The 24,438-nt window shown below is 45.7% G+C and overlaps 1 protein-coding gene across 3 annotated transcripts in view; it reads left to right on the forward strand.

Moving 5' to 3' along the window:
• Positions 1-24,438, forward strand: part of FMNL3 (formin like 3) — a 78,877-nt gene that overhangs the window by 52,420 nt on the left and 2,019 nt on the right. Inside the window, exons 5-26 of one of the 3 annotated variants that reach the window (XM_036761360.1) lie at positions 6,102-6,185; positions 8,268-8,423; positions 10,287-10,395; positions 10,742-10,818; positions 11,138-11,231; positions 11,762-11,836; positions 12,870-12,980; positions 15,177-15,326; positions 15,874-15,975; positions 16,651-16,927; positions 17,438-17,506; positions 17,872-17,996; positions 18,206-18,408; positions 18,841-19,075; positions 19,238-19,306; positions 19,421-19,501; positions 19,609-19,738; positions 21,901-22,061; positions 22,991-23,092; positions 23,410-23,502; positions 23,987-24,110; positions 24,278-24,395. In XM_036761360.1, coding sequence (XP_036617255.1) covers positions 6,102-6,185; positions 8,268-8,423; positions 10,287-10,395; positions 10,742-10,818; positions 11,138-11,231; positions 11,762-11,836; positions 12,870-12,980; positions 15,177-15,326; positions 15,874-15,975; positions 16,651-16,927; positions 17,438-17,506; positions 17,872-17,996; positions 18,206-18,408; positions 18,841-19,075; positions 19,238-19,306; positions 19,421-19,501; positions 19,609-19,738; positions 21,901-22,061; positions 22,991-23,092; positions 23,410-23,502; positions 23,987-24,110; positions 24,278-24,369 — 2,719 coding nt within the window. In that variant the 3' untranslated portion in view covers positions 24,370-24,395. The remainder of the gene's footprint in view (positions 1-6,101; positions 6,186-8,267; positions 8,424-10,286; positions 10,396-10,741; positions 10,819-11,137; positions 11,232-11,761; positions 11,837-12,869; positions 12,981-15,176; positions 15,327-15,873; positions 15,976-16,650; positions 16,928-17,437; positions 17,507-17,871; positions 17,997-18,205; positions 18,409-18,840; positions 19,076-19,237; positions 19,307-19,420; positions 19,502-19,608; positions 19,739-21,900; positions 22,062-22,990; positions 23,093-23,409; positions 23,503-23,986; positions 24,111-24,277; positions 24,396-24,438) is intronic. The other 2 variants (XM_036761361.1, XM_036761362.1) reach the window with 2 other exon arrangements.

Below are 24,438 nucleotides of genomic sequence, written 5' to 3' on the forward strand. Positions count from 1 at the left end.
CTGAAGAAAATACTACCTTAAAAATTAGATTGGAGCAAGTAGAAGCTAGTGACTTTATGAGAAACCAAGATAATATAGAATAGAACCAAAGGAATGAAAAAGTGGAAGACAATGTGAAATATCTCATTGGAAAAGGCACTGACCTGGAAAATAGATGCAAGAGAGATAATTTAAAAATTATTGGACTATCTGAAAGCCATGATCAAAAAAGGAGCCTAGATATCATCTTTCAAGAAATTATCAAGGAGAACTGCCCTGATATTCTAGAGCCAGAAGATAAAATAGAAATTGAAAGAATCCATAGATCGCCTCCTCAAAAAGATCCCAAAAAGAAAACTCCTAGGAATGTTATTGCCAAATTGCAGAGCTCCCAGATCAAGGAGAAAATACTGCAAGCAGCCAGAAAGAAACAATTTGAGTATTGTGGAAACACAATCAGGATAACACAAGATCTAGCAGCTTCTACATTAAGGGATCGAAAGGCTTGGAATATGATATTCCGGAGGTCAATGGAGCTAGAATTAAAACCAAGAATAACCTACCCAGCAAAACTGAGTATCATGCTTCAAGGCAAAATATGGATTTTCAACAAAATAGAGGACTTTCAAGCTTTCTCAGTGAAAAGACCAGAGCTGAATAGAAAATTTGACTTTCAAACACAAGAATCAAGAGAAGCATGAAAAGGTAAACAAGAAAGAGAAATCATAAGGGACTTACTAAAGTTGAACTGTTTTGTTTACATTCCTACATGGAAAGATAATGTGTATGATTCATGAGACCTTTCTCAGTATCAGAGTAGTTGAAGGGAATATACTTATATATAGACAGAGGGCACAGGGTGAGTTGAATATGAAGGGATGATATCTAAAAAAATAAAATCAAATTAAGGGATGAGAGAGGAATAGAGAGAGGGAGAAAGGGAAAGATAGAATGGGGTAAATTATGTCACATAAAAGTGGCAAGAAAAAGCAGTTCATTGGAAGGGAGGAGGGGGCAGGTAGAGGGGGAATGAGTGAATCCTGCTCTCATTGGATTTGACCTGAGGAGGGAATACCATACACACTCAGTTGGGTATCTTACCCCACAGGAAAGAAGGAGGAAGGAGATAAAAAGGGGGGATGATAGAAGGGAGGGCAGAGAGGGGGAGGAGGTAATCAAAAACAAACACTTTTGAAAAGGGACAGGATCAAGGGAGAAAACTGAATAAAGGGGGATAGGATAGGAAGGAGCAAAATATAGTTAGTCTTTCACAACATGAGTATTGTGGAAGGGTTTTACATAGTGATACACATGTGGCCTATGTTGAATTGCTTGCCTTCTTAGGGAGGGTGGGTGGGGAGGGAAGAGGGGAGAGAATTTGGAACTCAAAGTTTTAAAAGCAGATTTCAGAAAAAAAGTTTTGCATGCAACTAGGAAATAAGATATACAGGCAATGGGCCATAGAAATCTATCTTGCCCTACAAGAAAGTAAGGGAAAAGGGGATAGGGAGGAGTGGGGGGACAGAAGGGAGGGCTGACTGGGGAATGGGGCAGTCAGAATATATGCCATCTTGGAGTGGGGGGGAGGGTAGAAATAGGGAGAAAATCTGTAATTCAAACTCTCGTGGAAATCAGTGCTGAAAACTAAAAATATTAAATAAATAAGTAATAATTAAAAAGAGAGAAACAACCTCAAAATATAGAAGATGCTTGTAATGATAGATTAGGCAGTCAATCAGTAATGCAAAGGACTGGGGATCCAAAAAGTGGTTAAAAAAAAAATCCCTGTCCTCAAGCAGCTTATAGTCTAATGGGAGAGACAACATGCAAATACATACAAAGCAACCTATATATAGGATAAATAGGAAATAATTATAGAATTAAGAGTGGCTGGGGAAGGCTTCCATAGAACAGAGCTGTCCAACCTTAGGTTATATTAGGGCCACATTAAAATAAGATGGAATGCATCCCACAGATCAATTGAAAATTCCGTGTGATATAATACTGCTTAAAAACACCAAAGAAAATTAACATCAATTAGATTATTAGTGATGGAGTTTAAAAATCTAGTACTCATTCCATGCAAATTATTATTTTTTCGCTCGTGAAAGTTAAAACCCATAGGCAGGCCTCATAAAATCGCACTGTGGGCCGTATTTTGGACAGCCCTGCTACAGAAGATGGGATTTGAGTTTGGACTTAAAGGAAGCCAGGGAAGTCAGTAGTCAGAGTGGAGAAAAGAGAGCTTTCCAGGCGTGAGAGACAGCCAGAGAAAATACCAAGAGAGGGAGTGTCTTGTTCATGGAACAGCCAGGAGGCCAGGGTCACTGAGTGGAAGAGTATTTGGTGGAGGGTAAGGTATAAAAAGACTGGAAAGGTAGGAGGGGGCTAAGCAGAGGATTTTATATTTGATCCCAGAGGTGATAGCCACTAGAGTTTATTGAGTAGGGGGGTGAGGATGACATGATCAGATTTGTGCTTTAGGAAAATCACTTTAGTGGCTGGATGGAGGTTGGATTGGAGTGGGGAGAGACTTGGGTCAGGCCGACCCACCAGCAGTGAGGTGATGTGGGCCTGCACTGGAGTGGTGGCAATGTTAGAGGAGAGGAGGCTTATTTAAGAGATGTTGCAAAGGTGAACTTGACAAACATTAGCAACAGATTGGATGTGGGAGGTGAGAAATAGTGAGGAATCCAGGATGATTACTGGGTTGGGGGACTGGGGGGATGGTGTTGCTTTCTACAGTAATAGAGAAGGTGGCGTGGGTGGAGAGGGCTTAGGGGGAAATTTAGTGAGTTCTGTTTCTGATATATTGAGTTTAAGAAGGCTACTAAACATTACTTCAATTTGTCTCTTGGAGATGTGAGATAGGAGGTCATTGGAGAAATTGGGAAAGGATAAGGAGATATGAGAATCATCAGCATAGAATTGGTATTTAAATCCATGGGGGCTGACAAGATCACCAAGTGAAGTAGTGTAGAGGGAGAAGAGAAGAGGATCCCCAGTGAAGAATCCTGTGGGACAACTATGGTTAGACTTAGATGAGTTTCCCAGGAAAGGAGACAGAAGAGACTGTCAGATGAGTAAAAAGAGAACCAGGAGAAAATGTCCTGAAAACCTAGAGAGAAGAGAGGGTCAAGGAGGAGAGGGTTATCAAAAATGTCAAAGGCTGCAGAGAGGTCAAGGAGAATGAGGATTGAGAAAAGGCCATTGGATTTGGAAACTAAGGGATCATTGGTATCTTTGGAGAAAGTAGTTTTGGTATAATGAGGAGGTCGGAAAGAAAGTGGAGGCAGCTCCACTTTTCAAGGAATTTAGCCTCAAAGGGCAGAAAAGGTAGAGGATAATAGTTATGGGCAGGGAGAGAAAGAAGGATCAAGTGAGGGCTTTTTGAAGATGAGGGAGACAAGGTCATGTTTGTAGGTAGTAGGAAATGAGCCAGTAGAGGGGAGAGATTGAAAATAAGTGATAGATGTAGTGTGGATGACAGAGAGTACAGTCTGTTGGAGGAAACAGGGCTAGCCTTGGTGAGGACATCTTGTCAGACAGGAGTGAAGGAAGAAAGAGTGGCAGAAAGCATCTGAGTGATAGGAGTTGAGGAAGGGGTACGAAGAGGGAGTACACAGCAAATGGTCTTCATTTTTTTCTATAAAATATGAATCAAGGTTCTTAGCTGAGAGAGTGAGGGGAGGGGAAGCCATAAAAGGTTTAAAGAAGGATGAAAAGGTTTGGAAGAGCCGCTGTGGAGAATGGGATAGTGAGCTGATTAAGGGAGGTGTGGTAGGATTGCCAAACAGCAGTGAGGGCCCACTTGAGGATATGTAACATAAATTTGTAGTGGACCAAATCAGAATGGTTATGTGATTTTCTTCACCATCATTCAATAACACATGTTTAGGGGCAAAGGTGACAAATAGGGGGAGTAGTCCAAGGCTGAGGCTTGGCTGGGTGTAATCAATGAAATGAGAAGGAGGCAAGGAATTCAAGAGAGGAGGACAGTAAAGAGTAGAATGGGTTCACCAAGAGGTCAAGAGGAGGGAAAGAGGAGAAAGCAGTTAGTGCAGGGGAGATGGCCTGGGAGAGAATTGAAGGGTCAAGGGATTGAAGGTCTCAGTTCAGACAAAGAGCATAGGGTTTTGTGAGAGAATGTAGAGGGAAAGGTTATTGTTGGATAAGACTATTTCAGAATTCTTGACCATGGAGGTGGTAGATTTATGGGTGATGGCAAGATCAAGGATATGACCATCTTTGTGTATAGCTGAGGTGGAATGAAGGAGTAGCTCATGGAAAGTGAGTAGGTTGAGGAGCTGACTGTTTGAAGGAGAGTCAGTATGTATGTTGAAGTCCCCTAGAATGATTCTTTAATGATACCATTTCAAATTGGTGATCTTTTAATTAACCATTCTCAAGATAAAATCCAAGAAATGTTCTAAAGTTAAGAAAAACTTCCAGAATGAAATTCAATCATTAGAACATTTTAGGATTAAAATTAAAGCTGCTGAAAGAACTGATTTGAATATCCAGTTATATGCAAACTACAACTTTGGACTTCAAATCTAATAATCTCACCATTATACCATGGAAGGTTCCCTGGACAGGACAGGACCTGGGATGGTTTGTGTGCAGAGAAGTGGTAATCCAAAGACAAGCTTTTGGCTCCCTGACTAGCACTTCAGGAGTCTGACCTGTTACTCTGTCTTATCCTCCCTGTGTCTTGGGCTAGGCAAGTATAAGGTGGTACCTAGGACAAGAGAACAAAACTCAGAGATGGGAAGAGGAGAAACCTGGTTGTCAGTACCCAGTGAATCAAAGGCATGACAGGAGGAGCATCTGAGTTGAACTGCAAGAAAGCACTTCACACCTTGAGGACACCGCAAGCGACAGAAAATGGCATTTCTGAGCCTCTCTTATTTTGTTCCTTGCTTAGTGTGTGCATTGGTTTCTCTGCCTTGCTTGGGTGCCCTTTAACCTCTTCTCAACATGTCAAGGGCCTGAAAATAGCACTGTGGATTCAGACAGGAAATGAGATGGGGGTGGGGAGCTGGAGAGCAGACAGACAGGAAATGGGAGGCCTGTCAGCCCCCAGGAGAGGAAGCTAACTTGAGGCAGCTCCGGTGTCAGCTTCAGCCTGAGCCTGCTGCCAAATCTCCACCAGGCCTGGCTTTCTAGGCCACAGCCTGCTGTTTGTAGCATGAAGGGTGTGGTCTGCCGTCATGGTGCCTGGTGTCCAACCTGTCTCCCCCACCCCAGCCTTCCCACCAGAGAGGAAGCTTGATAGGGATTGTCTTGCCAGAGTGGACAGAAAGTTACATATACATCCTGAATGAACAGAAAACCCCAGAGATAGGGAGATGAATGTGTCCACTGTGTAGGAGTGATTCTGTCCCACAACTTAGGTGTGTCCAGGGCTCCTGGCTTTCAAGGTGGCATATTTTAGGATTGAAAAAAGTAGGATGGCTAAGGGGTCCCTGACACTTTGTTGGTATCATCAAATTTTTATAGAGTTGTTAGTTTATGGCCACAATGATTAGACATTTAAGGTTATATGTCCTGAGCCCAGAGATAGGGAGAATAGATTCTCCCATTTCCAGGACATCGAGTAGGTCTTAGGGCTACCTCTTAAGGTCTTGGCTATTAGAAACCTTCATCATATTAGAAACCACCTCTTTCCCATGGTTGATTACTCTGGGTTGATGTGACTGGTAAGTGTCCTTAATTCAGGTTTCTGTGTTTTTGTTCATCCCTGGCCAGTGGAAGGCAGCAGTCTAAGAGCATAGGTGTCTGAGTATGACCTGAACGAAATTAAAATATAATTAGGAAATATTTAACAAAATAAAAATACAAAGAACATAAATAATGTTTCTAAGTAGGTATGTAGCCAGCAGGGATTTTAGTAGTCCTTGTTTCTTTTTGAGTTTGACATCACCAGTCTAGAAGCCTTCTGGGAAAGGGGCTGGTTCCTTCACTGATTTCAGGGGCAGTCTTTCACACCAGTGTCATGACTCCAGGGAGACCTTTGAGAGGGTCTTGACTGTTGTCACTGATGTTCCCTACTCCACCCTCACAGTGTCCCAGCTTTATGAAGAAGAACAATGCTGAGTGTCTGCATTTCCTGTCTGCAGGTGGGTCCGAGAGTTTCTGAGTGATGAGAACAAAGGCCTCGATGTGCTGGTCGATTACCTGTCTTTTGCGCAATGTTCTGTCATGTGAGTACAGTATTGAAGTTAGCGTTGAGAAAAGTAGAGGGAGTAAGCAATCACAATCTGGCCTCTTGGTTTCCCTCTTTGACTTAAACAGGGGGTGACCTCTGGGCCTAGGGATAGACTGGATGGAGAAATGCTTTTGTGGTTAAGTTCTAGGTTTTTTTAATTGGGAAGAGAAATGCCATTGCTGAAGAAACTCTCTGCTAGCCATTTCAATCTTAAAAGTTCTTATGGAAATTAGAATATAGAATACACATTTGGAGAACTAAGCCTATATACAGGTAAGCAACCTTTGTTTCTCTTGAAGTGATTGAGTGCACAACTTGTTATTTGGACTTCAGAGATCTTTGGAACAGTCTTTAGAGGGGGTTAGAAGTACCTCTTATTGAAATGAAAAGGAAGCTTGTAATTAATTACCACCAACATTAGGAATCCTTCCTTAAAGCTGGCTGGAGGTACATAGTGACCGTGGAAGGAAAGTTGCTTGTTTTCCCTCCTCTTTATATTCCTTTCAGAGGTAGTTCAATGGAGAAGGGCCTGAATCTGATAGTCTGAATGGAAGACTGTTGAGTATACATTGACAGCCCTACCTAAGAAGTGAAAACCTACCTGGTAACTGAGAGATAACTAATAAAAATGATGATGATGATGGTGATGATAACTGGATTTTTAATAGTACTTTAAAGTTTGCAAAGTGCTGTATATGTTATCTCATTTAATCCCACAATAACCCTGTAAGGTAGGTACTATTAACACCCCCATTTTACCAATGAAGAGCCCGAGGCCAAGAGAGGTTGTGACTTCTAAAGTTCTTCATTTGCCAACTTAATCCTGGGCTTTTATCCTTTACAGCCCACCCCTAAAAGTCTGATCAGTGTTGGGATGTATATTCCAATGTTCTCCCTGTGTCATCCCTTCAACCTATCCTTTTCCCACTCACTCTTAAAAAAGAAAAGAAGAGTCTAATCTGCTTAACAAAATACTTGTCAGCAATTCTCAGACTAGTGGCTATCCTTTTCCCCTATGGACATTTCAATATTCAGAGAAACCCAGACCTAATCTGCTTGACTTTCAAACTTTAGAAGACTGCTATGTCTTATGTACTCCTGTCCCTTAAGTCTCTAACTTTTGTTTTGACATTGGCATTTGCCCAACTAGATTCTAAGTTCCTTGAGAGAAAGGAAAGAACTCCCTTATAGTTGACCATATTGTGATGATTTGTTGTTACTTAGTCATTTTTAGTCGTATCTGACTCTTTGTGACCCCATTTGGGGTTTTCTTGGCAGAGATACTGGAGTGGTTTGCCATTTCCTTCTCCAGCTCATTTTACAGATAAGAAACTGAGGCAAACAGGGTGAAGTGACTTACCCAGGGTCACATAGCTAGTAAGTGTCTGAGGCTAGATTTGACCTCAGATAATCCTGATTCCAAGCTGGTGCTCTATCCACTGTGCCCCCTAGCTGCCCATTGTGACCATATTGCCAGGCAAAGTCCTCTCTCCCACATAGAGGCCACATGTGGCTGTCAGTCATGATGGCCCTAAGGAATTCTAGCAGCTCCCCAGCTCTGTGGCCCTGTGGACACATGGTACCTTCATCACCCTGCTATGCCCACAGGCCAGAAACAGCTAGAAGAGGCAAATTCCAGACCCCCCCCCCCCCCGGGACTGTGGGCTGCAGCCATACTTGGAGCTCCCACTCCCCACCAAGGCGGTTGATTCCACCACAGGATCATAGCTTTTGATTTAGAACAAAAATGGATGTCAGAGGCCGTCTAGTCCATCCCCCTCATTTTACAGATGAGGAAAACGAGGCTCAGAAAGGTAGGGTGATGTGCCCAAGGTTCCACAGGTAATGAGGAACAGTGCCAAGGTTTGACCTCTACTGTTTGTGCCCCTTGATGCTGTCTCCCCATCTTAATTAGCTTTGCTCCCTTCAGCCTGTGTGTTGCTCTCTGCTCTCCTGGCCTTTGCTCCTTGTTGCTAGGGAGACGTGAATCGTCGAGGCTGTCTCTGGGAGCCTTGTCTGAGTCTCTTCTCTGTGTGCGTGCCTATGTGTATCTGGTGTGTGTCTTTCCATGCTCCAGGTTTGATTTTGAGGGTCTGGAAAGCAGTGACGAAGGTGCTTTTGAGAAACTGCGATCCTGGAGCAGGTCTATCGAGGATCTGCAGCAGCAGCCCAGTGCCCTGTCCGCTCCTTTTGCCAACAGCCTCGCTCGCTCTGCACGCCAGTCTGTGCTACGGTATGTATAGGTCTTGCTGTGCGTGCCAGCCTGCTTTCCTTTTCCTCCTGCTGCTCATCCTCCTCCTCCTCCTCCTCTCCACTGCGAGCCCAGAGCCTGGGTGGGGGCAGTGAGTACTCACGGCTCTCCCTTTTCTCTCTCCGTCTCTCCGCTTCCAGGGCTCGGCTCTCTTTCCCTCTGCCTGACAGTCTGTCCTCTGGTTTGTGCTCTCTCTGTCCCCCTGGCTCTGCCTAGCAGTTTTGTCTTGGGTAAGTACTTGTTCCTATGGCTGTGCCCACCCTGTTGTGGAATTCTTCTCTCCTCTCATCTTCATCCCTGGGAAGTTGTTTCTTTCCTTAAACTCTTTTTTTTTTTTAAATCCTTTCATAACCATCTCACTCCGGGGAGGAATCCATCTTTCATGCTATTTCATTTTCAAATATACTTGTGAGTTCAGGGCCCCTTTTCTGTTTGGTGTTTTTCTTCTGCTGGCTAGCATATGTCCTTCATACTGTTCTGTGTTGGCTTCTCTGGATGTTTTTATATTCCAAAAGCTTCAGTAAGAACAACCAATCTTCCTTTAACTTCCCCCCTTCCCTTTGTTTTTTCTTCCTTCTTTGGGGGACTTTTCTCCCCAAAGTACTATATATACACTCATGTGTCTGGGATATTTTGAAGGGCCATCACATCTAGAGACAGAGTGGCATAAATGACAACTCAAAATCCCTTTTAGCCCAGTGATTTCTTGCCTTGGTTTCTTGTTTCTCTTTTCCATGGACTCTACCCGTCTTGTGCCCATACCACTGTCCTATGTTTTTGGGAGATTGTTCTCCATGTTCGATTAATTCCAACTATGCCTCCAGGCCTCCTGAGTCTTTCCCTGAAAGATGCTATATATGCTGTCAGGTGTTTTTTTTATGGAATACCTTGTAAGATATTGGGTTTCTGGCCCTGAGGCTGAGGTCTTGCTAAGGAGGTATATGGACACCTAGAAAATACAGGTCCAAGTGTGTAACCATTGGGATGCCTGCCTCTGGTACCTCAAGTCAGTGCTTAGCTCTGTCTTTCTTGGGATATCAGACCTGAGGTGACAAGCAGGAAATTCAAAACCTAAAAAGGCTGTGTAGAATGTGTGATAATGGTGAGTTTCCCTATAGATTAAGTTCTGGGAAACTAATCTCACTAGGTTAAGCAAGTTAGTCATTGGGAGTGAGAAGGTAGTAAATTGAGAAATAGGATTATTCTGTAGATTTAAGAACACATAGCCCTGGAAGCTGTCTCAGCTCTTCAGCACTCTTAACTCTTCAGAGATGGCTGGTTAAGAAGTCTTTAGGAATTGAGATGTCCTGTGTACTGGTAGCTGGGCCTAGACTCTAGGTTGGGAAATTAGGATAGTCAGCTGCTAGAGAGAAATTGGAAGGGTGAAGGTGAAGAGGTGTCAGTTGCCTCATTCACAAATGGCCTGGAAGATTAGCCTGCTGTCACTGATGTAGTTTGAGGTTCCTGGAGCATCACCTGCCAGTAATTTCAGCTTCAACACTAAATGTTTAAAGACTAGACTTTTCTGTTTGGCTTCAGAAGGTACAGCCAGGGATACTGGGTATAAGTGGCAAAGGAACAAAGATAGGTTTGATGATGGGAAGCATTTCCTAACAATTAAAGCTATAAAAAAGTGGAATGGGATGCCTTGAGAGGTTGGGGGAGGGGGTGGGGAGTTCCTGCATATCCTTAGGGGTCCTCTGGAAGAGGCTGAATAACCACTTGTTGATTAGGTATATTATAGTAGGATTTTCTTTTGCGTATGAGTTGAACTGCTGTATGGCTGCTGAGGTCCCTTCCAGTTTTCAAATTTTGTTATTTTGTAAAGCCTCCTCTCCTCCCCAGGTACAGCACTCTTCCTGGGAGAAGGGCCCTGAAGAACTCCCGCCTTGTGAGCCAGAAGGATGATGTCCATGTCTGTATCCTCTGCCTCAGGGCTATTATGAACTACCAGGTACTAAGAAGGCAGCTCTGACCTGCTTGGTGTTGTGATACCCCTTGGGACAGGGGGCCAGAGCCTACTTTGCCTTAATGGGGAATGTTTGTCAAACCAAAATTCTCCTTTGAATCCCCTTCTTTCCTCAGTGATTTGGAAAGGTATGGATAAGTGCCAAGAGGTATTATCTCCCCAAAGTACACTGCTCTGTAAACACCCTCAGTGAACCAGCCCTTTCCTACCTGATAAAACTCTACATTTGACTATAGAGTTATATCCTTCCTCATATAGAATGGAGGAAAAGTGGCTCCTAGCTGAGCATTCCCTTCGTGGTCTACTGATCCTTCTGTTTTTTTCCCGGCAGTATGGATTCAACCTGGTCATGTCCCACCCCCATGCTGTCAATGAGATTGCCCTCAGTCTCAACAACAAGAACCCCAGGTGAGAGCCCTTGCCAGTCCAAAGTTGTAGAGACCTGTATACCTACCTGTCCCTAATAAGGAGCTCTGCTTTGTGGCTACTGTGACCTCACCAAAGACCAATGACTGATTTGGAGGAACTTTTTTCCATGCTTGGGATTTTCCCTTGTTCTACAGTGGCTTGGTGTGAGAAAGCTGGCCTTCCTGGCCTGCTGCTTTCCAATAACTCACTATCTCTGGGTTCCCCTGCTCTGAATTGCCAGTGGTTAATATGAGCCTTGGATGGGCTGGTCCAGAGGTAGGGGAGTTAGGACCTGTGCATGTCTGTTTCTTGCCCCCAGGACCAAAGCCCTTGTTTTGGAGCTGCTGGCCGCTGTGTGCTTAGTGAGGGGAGGCCATGAGATCATTCTTGCTGCCTTTGACAACTTCAAAGAGGTCAGCCTACTGCTTCAGCCTGTGGGTGAAGGATGGTAACGGGGGTGGGGGGGGGGGTGAAAGGGACAGACAATAGCTGGGCATCATCCTTTATAGTATGGGGGTCATTTGACTGTTGGAGTTCTTGTATAGGCATCAGCTGCCACCTAGAAAATGGGCCTTACCCTTGAGTAGGGCAGAGAAGCTATCTTGGGTCTTGCCTCTTTTGTGCTGAGGATTTTGTAAGCCAGCCTTTCCCAGGCCTTGCGAGAGAAGTTCCTGACTAGCTGATGTGGGCTGCCTTGGGAAAGCTAGATCAAAGCCTGTATGCTCAGGGAAGATGAAGTAAGAGAGCAAACATTCTGACCTCAGGTTTCCTGATCCAGAGTTTTCTTTATGTCACCTAAACTGTTTCCCCTCAGAATCGCCCATTTCAGAGAGAATCCCTTTAAGCCATGTTTCTGGGGCCAGCTTCCTTTGAACCAGGTAACTAATGCTTGAGTGCCACAGTGGGTGGATCCTTGCACTGAGGCTGTGTTTGTTCCACTCAGGTGTGCAAAGAGCTCTACCGCTTTGAGAAGCTGATGGAGTACTTCCGGAATGAGGATAGCAATATCGACTTTATGGTGAGAACCTGAACCTGGTCAGGCAGAGCCGAGTGTTCTAGGGAGGTCCAACATGTGCACATAGCATATTCCTGTAGGTCCATAAACATTTGAAAGGGTGGAGACTGTCTTCTATTTTTATAAATTCCTTAGTGTAGCACTCCACACAATGTGACCTAAGTGGTGCTTTCAGATTGCCTGCTCCATTGTGCTTTCAGAAACCTAAGGATAACATGGCTGAACTCTCCCAGCTCTGTCTCTTCCTCTGTTTTTGTAGCCTTGTCTTCTGTGGTCCTGGTCTCATTGGAATAATTTTCACTTCATTCCTTCTCATTCATTTATATTCACTGACCCAGATTCCCATAATATATAGTGAAATACAGAGTTGAGGACATTTGGGCCCCATTTCACATTATCACTTTCCAACCAGCTTTAAATGTCATTAGTATAGTTATCTTCTTTTCCACTCTTTTGACCATCTATCCTCCTCACATCCTTTCTTCCATTTTTTAGGCCTACTAATCCCATCTCTATTCCTGTCTTCATTTCTCTAGACCTCCCTCACCAGTTTTCCTTTTACTTAACTCACATGAACCTCTTCTGCTCTATAACTCCTCTTCATCCCATGCCCCTCCCTTTCTGTCTGTTATCTTCTGAAAATTTTCCTTGATGTAAGAGGAATGAGGAGAGATTGGATTCTCAGCTGCCCCTGAAACAAAGCAGCGCAGCAGCTCTTAGTGGACGTCTGTCTCGTCTGTCCCCTCTGATGGTGAGGATGACAGCTAGCATTGATTCAATTCTCTAGGCTTTGTAAAGTGCTTTACAAACATCCCATTTGATCCTCCCAACAGCCCTGGGAGAAGGGCACTCTAATTCCTATTTTTACAGGTGAGGAAAAATGGCCTCTGTTAAAACGTGAACATATTAATTTAAATTAAATGAATAGGAACCCTAAAATGATTGCGTGCCTCCTCCTCTCGCTCATGGCTTCTCTCATCTCTGTTTTGTTTTCCTGCTTTTATCTTTCATTTGGTCTCTTTTCCCCCTTCTCCAGGTGGCCTGCATGCAGTTCATCAACATTGTGGTACATTCAGTGGAAGATATGAATTTCCGGGTCCATCTGCAGTATGAGTTCACCAAGCTTGGGCTGGAGGAGTTCCTGCAGGTGAGCCTTGTGGAACTTACTCTAAACAATCCCTCCCAGCCAGCCTTCTTCCCATTGCTTCTCTCACAAGATACTCAGTCTTGAGGGGTCTGCTCCGGTCCTTTGACTGACCTATATGTAACTGGAGGCTTTGCATCAGTTTGCAATAGAAGGTTCTCCACTCAAATAGTCTGACCTCAGTCTGACCTAAGTTTTTAGGGATGCAGAAGGAAAGAAGGAAGGAAACAAGCATTTCTTAAGTGCCTGCTATGTGCCAGTGCTTCACAAATATTATCTCTTTTGATCTTTGCCACAATCCTGGGAGGTGAGTTCCTGACAACCGGATTTTATGAGGCCTTTCATAATTAACAAATTCCTCCTCTTCTCTCTCTTCCTATCATGTTCCTTCCATCTTCTAGCACTCGCAGAGGCCTGGCTACCCCCAGCGATGTAGCCTATCTGGCCATTTTTTTCAGTTGTTCACATCTTCTCTCATAGTCCCTGACTCCATGGCCCCCAGAGGAGGAATTAGAGTGGATAGAGTGCTGGGCCTGGCATTACTCCTTGTTCCCTGTTGCTTCTCTGCTGCCATCCCTCACCAACCTCTCCTCCCGTGAAGTTCACTCTATCCAAATTAATCACCCACCACAGATCTTGGAGGTTGTCTACCACCCCCTAAGACATTTTGATTTCTTTCTCAGTTCAGTGCCTGGCTTCATAGCCTTCCTCTACTCTGATTCTCCTTGTTACCTTGAGCACCTCAGTGTACTCAGCTCCCATGATCTCTGCCTTTGCCTGTCACACACGAGGATGGTCACATCCTTGATGTTGCCATCACCTACAAATGTTCTAATTCCGTGATCTGAAATACCCTATCCTTGATCCTTGAACCAGTTCATTTCCGCTGTTCTGGACTCTTAAATCTGTTGTTCCTTTCCCCTATTGATGATTGTGCTTTTCCACACCTCACTCTGCTTCTTCTCGTGTGCTACTGAACAGAGCCGGAGAAAGTCCTTCAGTGATGCTGACTGAGCCCACTTATAATTTGTCCTCTCATCTCAACTGCACCATTTCCACTTCTTTCATTACTCCTTCATCGACTCCTTATATCACTCACTGTTGTAAATTTTGTCCTCTCTCAGTCAGTCAAAAAGCACTCCAAAAAAAAAAGCACTCAAAAACACTTTATGTGTTTAGCACATAAAAGGCAAAAATGGGCAGTCTCTGCCCTCAAAGAGCTCATGTACTAATGAGGGAGACAATGTATAAATAACTAGGTATAAATTAGGTATAGTGAATAACTAGGTATAGACTAGAGCTATTCAGAATAGACCAGTAAAGGTCTGCAGAAGTAGCATTGGAGCTGAGTCTGGAAGGAAGCCAAGGACAGTTAGAGGTGGAGTGTGTGGGGCAGAGCCTTCCAGGGATGGAGGATAGCCAACTGCCAGGTATGGAGAAAGGAGATAGGGTATCAGATTCAAGGAACACACTTCCCACACCTCTCCTTCTCCAACTCTTGTCCAGTAAAGATCTTGCCTCATACTTTGTAGAAAAAATTGAAGCCATTTGCCACGAGCATACCTCAGAACTCCTTGACATCAGCCTGCACTATTTTCTTTACTCCAGTTTCTGATTAACAGGTGGGACTTCTCTTTAACAAGTTGAACCCTTCTATGTGTGCCCTTGATTCCATCTCCTCCCGTCTTTTCCAGCAAATAGCCTCCACAATTAGTCCTCTCTCTATAAACTTCAATTTCTCCCTATAGACTAGTTTCTTCCTTGCTGCCAACAAACATGCCCAAGGCTCCCCCATCCTTAAAAACACATCACTAGACCCCATCATCTCTACAAGCTGTTGTCCTTTATCTCCTTTTTTCTCAGCCATCCTCCTTGAAAAGGGTGTCCCCACTGATTGATTCCATTTCCTTTCCTCTCACTTTCTTCTAAATCCTCTGAAATTTGGTTTCCAACTTGTATCTCTCAACTGAAACTCTCTAAAGTTACCACGTGTTATTTCTTAATTGCTATGGCCTTTTCTAAATCCTGATCCTTCTTGATTAAGATTCCTGGACATCCAGCCAGGACTAATAATCCTTCCCTGCTTGTCTCTCTACTCCAAACATTTATTATTCCATTTAGGACAGCTTCAGGACTTTTCTTGTCATTCTTCAACTCTATGCCTAACTCTACATCCCATATTTCCTGTGTCTTCCCCAGAAGTCCAGGCATACAGAGAGCGAGAAGTTGCAAGTGCAGATTCAGGCATACCTAGATAATGTATTTGATGTTGGTGGATTGCTGGAGGATGCTGAAACCAAGAATGTGGCACTGGAGAAGGTGGAGGAGCTGGAGGAACACATTTCCCAAGTAAGTGCCATCTCCTTTGGCTGCCTGAGACAAAGCGATGGAACGTTTGGATTTCAGTAGTTTCGGAGTAAAATCTATCTCACAGCCATCTTAGATTGAAATAGAGCCCTGGAGGTAGCTCCAGGAATAGCCTGGTCTCTGTCAGACATCTTCTACACTAGAAAAAACAGAGACCAGGCTTAACCTCCTGGAGCTGTCTCAGACCACAACAGATGACCGCAGCTATGGAAATGAACCAGCCTTTGGGTCTGTTAGGGTGTTCAGTTCCAGCAAGCAAATGACCATTCATGCCAAGATCACCCATATGGTTGTGTCAGGGCTGTTGGTCATGGGGGGAGATCTTTGGGGAAGCTTAAGGACTTGAGTCCTGTGGACACTTTTCTCTCATGCTTGTTTTGGGGAAGTGAACAGCACTTGGCACTGAGTGACAGATTTAGGATTGTAACTCAATTTTATCCTGGGGATGACAGAGGCTGTGGGTATTATTTTTCAATTCAAGTTCCTTTGAATCCCCAGTTCTACAGGAGTCAGTTTTTTTCTCCTTTAGTTATCTGAAAAGTTGCTGGATCTCGAAAATGAAAACATGATGCGTGTGGCAGAGCTGGAGAAGCAGCTGCTGCAGCGGGAGAAGGAGCTAGAGAATATCAAGGTATTGGGGGTTAGTGTAGGAGTAGTCAGAAGGACCCAGGAATCCTTTTGCATGTTGGTCACCCTTTTACTTCCAAGGAGCTTTTGAATCCTTTTATTCTCTTTTTTCCTCTGAGAGAAATAAAACCGTCCTTCAGTTGGAAGTCCAGGCCTAGAATGGGTTGTTGTGGGACTCTTTCACGTGATAAGTCAGTGATGGAAGTAGGGTTGAAACTCAGTTACCAAGTTGTCTGATTCCCAACCTAGGACTCTTTCTAGTAGGCCACACTGTTGCCTCATCCTCCGTAAGCACCACCTAGAGCTGTTTGATGAGCTGGGGTGATAGATGCCACTGAGTCTAGGGGTCATAGATGGAAGTGGCCTTGCCATTCCATTTCAAAGTGTGTCTCTTCTGTTTTGCCACCTATGTTTATGCCGATTCAGTTTTCATTAATTTTCACAAAGCTATGAAGTCAACTCCACTCTTTTAGAGTGTAATGTTTGTTTCCTTTTCCTCCCTTAACTCTGCTCTAGGCCTTTCCTATCCCCATTTCAGTAGCTTTGCTCCTCTGAGTACCTGATAGAGACTGTTTAAGAACCTGTCAGGTAGAAAATCCCTGAACTGGGGCATCCCTTGCCCTAATGCGGGTCCCAGAGGCAATTTCTCCCCACCTCATTAACTCTGTCTGCTATGCAGGAGACCTACGAAAACACGAACCATCAGGTACACACTCTTAGGAGGCTTATCAAGGAGAAGGAGGAAGCCTTTCAGCATAGGTGCCACCTAGATCCACATACTCAGGCCTTGGAATCGACGGGCAGCGATCTCACCAGGGTGGGCCCTACCGAAATCAGTGAGAGTGCATTCCCATCAGACCTCGACCTAGTAGCCCCACCCTCACCCCCGGAAGAGACACTGCCCCTGCCTCCGCCGCCAGCTCCACCCCTTCCACCTCCAGCACCCCCACTGCCAGGTAACATGTCCTTGAGATGTGGCGAGTTCCATTGTTTAGAAGGGCGTCTAAGGCAGAGAAGCCAACTCAGTAATGAGGATCTATTATTCATTCATATAAGGATCCATTATTCATTACTTTTTTAAACAAACAAAGTAGACATTGCAAAAATGGTGAATAGGTTAGATAATAGAGCTCTGAGGAGAGGGTGAAGAACTAGAAGCCAAACAGCTGAGTGGAGGACACAACAGTTGTCTTTAAGGTCATCAAAGAGATTGGCCTGTTACCACTCTTGTGAAGAAGAGGGAAAGGAGAATTTAAGCTGGATACAAGGAAAAACTTCCACATTATCCTAGAGGGAATTGATAGAATGTGGGTCAACTGAGGGTTGCTACAGAGTCTGTTTATCTAGAAATCTTAAGGAATAGTAAAGGGCCCTCCAAGGTATAGCTGAGTTAGGAGCTGTGGAGAAGGGAAAGACCGGAAGACATTTTTCCCATTTTTCTATTCTTCTTTCTATTTTTCCCTTAGAAAAATGCCCTCCTGCCCCTCCTCTCCCTGGAGCTGCACCTTCTGTGGTCTTGACTGTGGGCCTGTCAGGTAAGAACCATCAGGACTTTTGGTGGTGGGATAGGAAAGGAGATAGATTCTTCATGGGGGGGCAACAGGAAAAATGGCTTTGTTGTTATTCATTCATGTCCAATTCTTTCTAACCCCATGGACCATCCTGTCCATGGGGTTTTCTTGGCAAGGCTACTGGAGTGGTTTGCCATTTCCTTCCCCAGTGGATTATGGCAAACAGAGGTTAAATGACTTGCCCAGGGTCACACAGCTAGTAAGCGTCTGAAGACGGATTTGGACTTGGGTTTTCTTGACCCAACACTCCAACTACCAAGCCATCTAGCTGCTCTTAAAAATGGCTTTAAATTTCTCCAATGACTTTCCCTGCTTCTCATCCATCCTAGCTATCCGTATCAAGAAACCAATCAAGACCAAGTTCCGTCTGCCTGTATTTAATTGGACAGCACTGAAGCCCAACCAGATCAGTGGCACTGTCTTCAGTGAACTTGATGATGAAAAGATCTTAGAGGTGAGATGGGGCTTGGGTTCAGAGGGCCCCAAAATACTAACCTTGCCTGATCTAATCCCATCCCTCCATCCAAGCCATTGGTCTGGGAGACGGTCATCACTTGGGAATGGTGCCTGATAGCCCAAAGCTGTGTTGAAACTTGGAGGGCAGTGGGGGATCCAGGACAGCCAGACATCTTGGGGAAATAGCATCTCCCTTGTTTCCACCAGGATCTGGACCTGGACAAGTTTGAGGAACTGTTCAAGACAAAGGCACAGGGTCCTGCTCTTGACCTTGTCTGCTCCAAGAGCAAAACCTCACAAAAGGCAGCTAGCAAGGTCACCTTGCTGGAGGCCAATCGAGCCAAGAACCTGGCAATAACTCTACGAAAGGCAGGCCGCTCAGCCGAGGAAATCTGCAGAGCAATCCATACGTAGGCCACCACACCGCCTCGTCTTTTCTCCTTTTCCCTCTCCCCACTCCACCCCTTCAGTCCTTGGGGACTCATGATTGATTCCCTTTCACATCCCATCCGAGCTAAGTCAGGTGGAGCAGGTTAGAGCAAGCCCAGGATGCCAGGAAACCCTCTGCCCCTCAGCTTTCTCCTTGGGCATTCACTGCCTCCCAGGCCCCTGATCCTTTAATGATCCTAGAACTTTGCCTTGCCCACGTCCCAGTGGGGCTTACCTGGACCTAGTCCTCCCAGGGTTTGGTTTACTGTTCTCTCCCCATGGGCTGGGGTAGGGAGGCACTAAAGTGTCATGGGAGCAAGGGGTGGGACAGATGGAAGTTTAACCTGAGAAGGTGGTAAAAATGGTGGGTGGATCCAAGGGGCCCGAGACCACCTTCTCTTCTTCGGCGTCAGGTTTGACCTGCAGACACTGCCAGTGGACTTTGTGGAATGTCTTATGCGTTTCCTGCCAACGGAGGCTGAGGTGAAACTCTTACGGCAGTATGAGCGGGAACGGCAGCCCCTGGAAGAGCTGGCAGCCGAGGACCGTTTCATGCTGCTCTTCAGCAAAGTGGAGCGGCTTACCCAGCGCATGGCTGGCATGGCCTTCCTGGGCAACTTCCAGGACAACCTGCAGATGCTCACACCGGTACCACCTCTTTCCCAGCTTCTGCTCTCATCCCCCATTAAGCACCTTCAAACCCTGTTGCCATCCCAGAACATCCTGTGCTGCCTGTCCACTAGGTCATTCCACCCCAGCCCCCTCTCTCCAGCTCTGCAGTTCACTCAGCTTCTCTGTCCTTCCTTCCAGCAACTCAACGCCATCATCGCAGCATCCGCCTCTGTCAAGTCTTCTCAGAGGCTGAAGCAGATGCTTGAGGTAGGCTGAGGCCCACAGGCTGACAGGCAAGGGGGAAGCGGGGCCTGGTGTGGACAAGGTAAGAAGAGGCCTAATTGAGCAGGGCTTCTTATCTCCTCTGTGGCTTCTTGGCAGATAATCCTTGCTCTGGGGAACTACATGAACAGCAGCAAGAGGGGTGCAGTGTACGGCTTCAAGCTGCAGAGCCTGGACCTGGTAAGGATGGAGCTAGAGTAGGTGGAGGCTCCAGGGGTACATGATGGGAAGAGGTTGGGGGTCCTGTCTGTGCTCAGCACCATCATGGTCAACTCTATCACCCATAGCTATTGGACACCAAATCTACTGACCGGAAGCTGACCTTGTTACACTTCATTGCATTGACTGTGAAAGAGAAGTACCCAGACCTGGCTGGCTTCTGGCATGAGCTGCACTTTGTAGAGAAGGCTGCGGCAGGTGAGAAGAACCAGGCTTCCCTGAACCCAGCCCGTGAGCTCTGTGATGCCTCCCCTGCTGTCTCAGCCCCAGGACAATCCCAGGAAGTGAAGAGGAGGGGGAGCAGGGGGCACTTGTAGCTCCTTTGTTCTCTTTTCTCTTTTCCTTTTGACTACTTCAAAGTTTTTGCAGGGGCCATGACTGGGGCTGCCCGAGGGGGAGCCTTTCCTCCAGGAACAGGGCCCTGACCCAGCCCTTCCTAGCTTTGTAACCCAACTGCTCCCAGGCTTGGCTTGGTAGATTTGGGGTTTGTTTTTCTAATGACGTATGTGAAAGTGCTTTAGAAAGGTTTCAGGTGCTGTTCCAAATAGAAGGTAGTTTTAAAAGTTGTCTTTCCTTGCCTACTGTTCAGATGGACTTGAACAGAAGAGCAGGCAAGGCTGCACTCAGAGGTAATTATCTCAGAGCCTCCTGGAAGGGGCACTAGGTTTGGAGTCTGAAGCTGTGGATCCACTTCTCATCTCGGTAACCCTGAACAAGTCATTTTATCTGCTGGCCTCACTTCCCTTATTGGAAAATAGACCTAAATCCCTGAGGATATGATCCTATTCCCTCCTCAGAAGAGGTCTTCTTTCAGAATGTAGGTGGGACCAGGGCATGAGGTCACTGCCCCATATAATTTCTTGCTTATTAAGGTTGACTTGCCCCCAGTTAGAGCCTGGTGGCTTGGCTCTCAATGGTGGTTCCCAGATGTGGCTGCAGGGGCCAGTGTCTAGGATGGATGGAAGCCAGGAAAGCCCAGGATTGATGCCTCCCTGCTTCCTCTGGCTAGGTTCTTCAATTAGTCAAACAAAGCTTTTATCAATACCTGCCATGTGCCAGACCCTGTACCAGAAGTTGGGGGGACAAAGACAAAGACAAATGAAACATTCCTTGTCTTTGAAGAGCTTACATTCTGTTGAGGAGACCGAGTGTACATATCTAAGTGTGTGCAAAATAAATAAAAGGGATGTGTGTGTGTGTGTGTGTGTGTGTGTGTGTGTGTGGGTGTGTGTGTGGGTGTGTGTGTAATCAGGAAACAGGCTTGTAGTTATTGATCATTGGATCAATAGATCTTTATGTGGCATTATCTCATGCCCCATCATCAAACTAATTTGACACTTTGGGATGCTCTCTAATTTGCTGATGCCCTTTTAAAATATAGTGCCCTAGACACTTCAGATGTAGTCAGAGTACAGCAGGCTGACCTCTTTTCTTGTTCTGGACACCCGTCTTTTAATGTAGCCTGAGCACAGGGACTTTTGTTGGGCTGTTTTATCTCTCTGCTGATTCATTTTGAGTTTTATAGTCAATCCATTTAAGAACCTTTCCCCTCCTTGTTTTTGGAAACTTGATTTTTTTTAAGACCCAACTGTAAGATTTTGCCTTAATTTATGGCTATTACATTTTTGGATCCTGACTCTCTCATATGTTACTTGTCCTTTCTGGCTCAATGTCCTCTGCAGATAAGCATGCCATCTTTGTCTTTACCCAAAGCATTGTTAAAAATGTTACAGAAGAGGGACCTACTTGTGGAATCAGTTCTAAATCCACCAAAGTGTCCTTTCCTCCATCTTTGAGGGAGGGGGACCAAGTAGGAGGTTATTGCAGTAGTTTAGGTGAAAGGATTAGAAGCTAGAAATCCGGAGGGAGACTATGAGGCCATTTGCATGTAGATGATGATTAAACCCATAGGAGCTGATGAAGTCACTGAGAGCATAGAGAGAGAAGGGAAGAGGGCTCAGGACAGAGTCTTGGGTCATATTCATAGTTATCAGGTATGAGATAGAGGTGATGAAGCTGAGAGAGGGGTTAGACAGGTATAAGGAGAACCCAGAAAGAGCAGTGTCATGAAAACCCAGAAAAAAGAGAGTGGTGAGGAAGAGAGGGTGGTGAGCAGTGTACAAGGGCTGCAGGGAAGTCAAGAAGGCTGAGGAATGAGCAAAGGCCATTCAGTTTGGCAGTGAAGGTAACTTTGGAGAGAGCAGTCTCAGGTGGATGAAATTGCAGAGGTCTTAGGCGAGGAAAGTGAAGGCAACAAACTTTGAAGACAGCTTTTCCCCTCCAGGTGAAATGGGCTGGGCAGGGAGTTGGGAATACTGGTTCTTACGTGGGTCCTTAGCCTGGGGCTCTGCTATCCACAGTGTCCTTGGAGAACGTGTTGCTGGATGTAAAGGAGCTGGGCCGAGGAATGGAGCTCATCCGGCGTGAATGTAGCCTTCATGACAACAGTGTCCTCCGAAACTTCCTCATTGCGAATGAGGGCAAGTTGGACAAGCTTCAGCGAGATGCCAGGACAGCAGAGGTGGGCCTTGGGCAGGGAAAACAAGATGGTGGAGGGGAGAAGTGCTTATTTTTCATTTCATCATCATCAAAAAGCATTTATCAAACACTTTGCACAGTCTTTTTTCTTTTATTTTGTTGGGGGTGGAGGGTTAGAACTCTACAAAGTGTGCTGTCCAGATACAGGGCCCGGCCTTGCAGGGCAGACACAAAAATGCAAAGTACGGATAGGATAATAATAATGTTGATAGCTAACATTTATCTAGCACCTAGTGTGTGCCAGAAACTGACAACAGTCCTGGGAAGTAGGGGCTGTTATTATCCCCGTTTTACAGATGTGGACACTGAAGCAAATAGGTTAAGTGACTTGCCCAGTCTCTGAGCTGGTAAGTGGCTGAGGTTGGATTTGAACTTAGGTCTTCCTTATTCCAGCCCAGCACTTTCCACTTCGCCACCCAGCTGCCCTAATAGGATTCCTCTATTCTACAGGGTGTCCCCAGAGTCTGGGCACATAGGCAAAAATGCGTATTTTGAAATATGTGGAATATTAACAGACCTTAGCACCTTTGACTTCGTTTTCTGGGGTATGCTAAAGGAGAAGGTGTACTCAATGAAAATCACCGATGCAACACACTTGACTGAACACATACAGTGAATGTGCTAAAATTGACAACAGTGTGGAGTAATTGCAAAGCGCATCAACCTTTGCATCACAAATGATGGAAATTATATTAAAGATGTTATTTGTTAATATTCCAATTAAATAAAATGTTGAAAATTTCATTCATTTCATTTCTTGAAAACATGCCTTTTTGCCTATGTGTCCAGACTTTAGGAACACCCTGTATTTTGTCTCACGGTGGGTCAGCATGTATTGCTTTCCATGCCTGAGATTTGTCCTCCTTGCTGCCCACTCTGTGCTCACCCCATTTGTCCTCTTCCTTTTTCCAGGAGGCTTATAATGCAGTTGTACGTTACTTTGGTGAAAGCCCCAAGACAACCCCTCCTTCTGTATTCTTTCCAGTATTTGTTCGATTTATCCGCTCTTACAAGGTATGGAGGAAGAAGACTCCTTAGTGAGAGGGAAGCCCCAGTTGGAGGGGCAGGGTGCTGTGCTTCAGCTCTAGCTCCTCCTCCATCAGTGGGCTTGGAGGTGGGAGTTCCACACTGTCGAAAGTCCCCTTGGCTAGGGAGTGGTGGGCTGGGTGGGGACCCAAGCCCTTCCTGTAATTGTTTGGGGCAGGAAATGCCCCTTAGTGGGTGGCCACCTGGGGTTAATGTGGTACAGCCAGCATCACCAGCAGCTTCCACCCCAGCCCTCCCCACTTCAGCTCCCCTCACCCCCAGACCTCAATCCTATTGGTTCCCAGGAAGCAGAGCAGGAAAATGAGGCACGTAAAAAGCAGGAAGAAGTAATGCGGGAGAAGCTGCTGGCTCAGGAGGCTAAGAAGCTGGATGCCAAGGTGGGTGGGGCAGAGCAGTTTTGGGGGGGGTGGCGTTTGTTTGAGTGGGGAGGGGAGGAATAAAGTATCAGAAACAATGTGGGACAAAAAGCCAGGGGGAAAGTAAAGGAGAATGGCTAAGACCAGGACGGTAGAGTGGGCCCCCCAGATAGTCTAGGGGATCAGAGTTTATTGAGGGAAAGGGATCATAGAGCTGGAGCTACCAGGGACCTCTCATCCGCCTTAAAGGTCATCTATTCAACCATCTCATTCTTCAGGTGGAAAAATGAGGCCCAGAGAGGGTTTAAGTAACCTGCCTTGGGTCATGCAGGGACTAGATAAAGGGGAAGGGGCTATAGAGATTCCTGAATCTTGCCATGGACCATGTGGGTGGGGTACTAGGACAAAAGGGAGTCCTGGTTACTTCTCAGACAGTTTTGGGCAGGAGGTTCAGGCCAGGTCAGTATGATGGTTAAGATGCCTTTCCTTAAATTTCCTCTCCCAGACCCCATCCCAGCGGAACAAGTGGCAGCAGCAAGAATTGATTGCAGAGCTTCGGCGGCGCCAGGCCAAGGAGCACCGGCCTGTCTATGAGGGCAAGGATGGCACCATCGAGGATATTATCACAGGTGAGACTCCTTTCCGTTGTAGGAGGTCTTCTGCCCAGGGTGCTACGGAGAGCTCAGAACTACATGAGCCAGTACCAAACTGTACCAGAGTCCAGTCCTTCCTCTGCCCATCTACCTCCCCATTCACTTGGAGTCTGATCAGTGTCTCTTTCTCCTGCTGGCTGCAGTGCTGAAGAGTGTCCCCTTCACAGCCCGCACTGCCAAGCGGGGCTCACGCTTCTTCTGCGATGCAGCCCATCATGATGAATCAAACTGTTAGCCCCCAAGGCTGGGAGCCCCTGACAGGTACTGGGCACCTAAGCTGCCCAATTCTGCATGACCATCCCTT

The sequence above is a fragment of the Trichosurus vulpecula genome, chromosome 5, assembly GCF_011100635.1.
Source record: "Trichosurus vulpecula isolate mTriVul1 chromosome 5, mTriVul1.pri, whole genome shotgun sequence".
Taxonomy (NCBI): Eukaryota; Metazoa; Chordata; class Mammalia; order Diprotodontia; family Phalangeridae; genus Trichosurus; species Trichosurus vulpecula.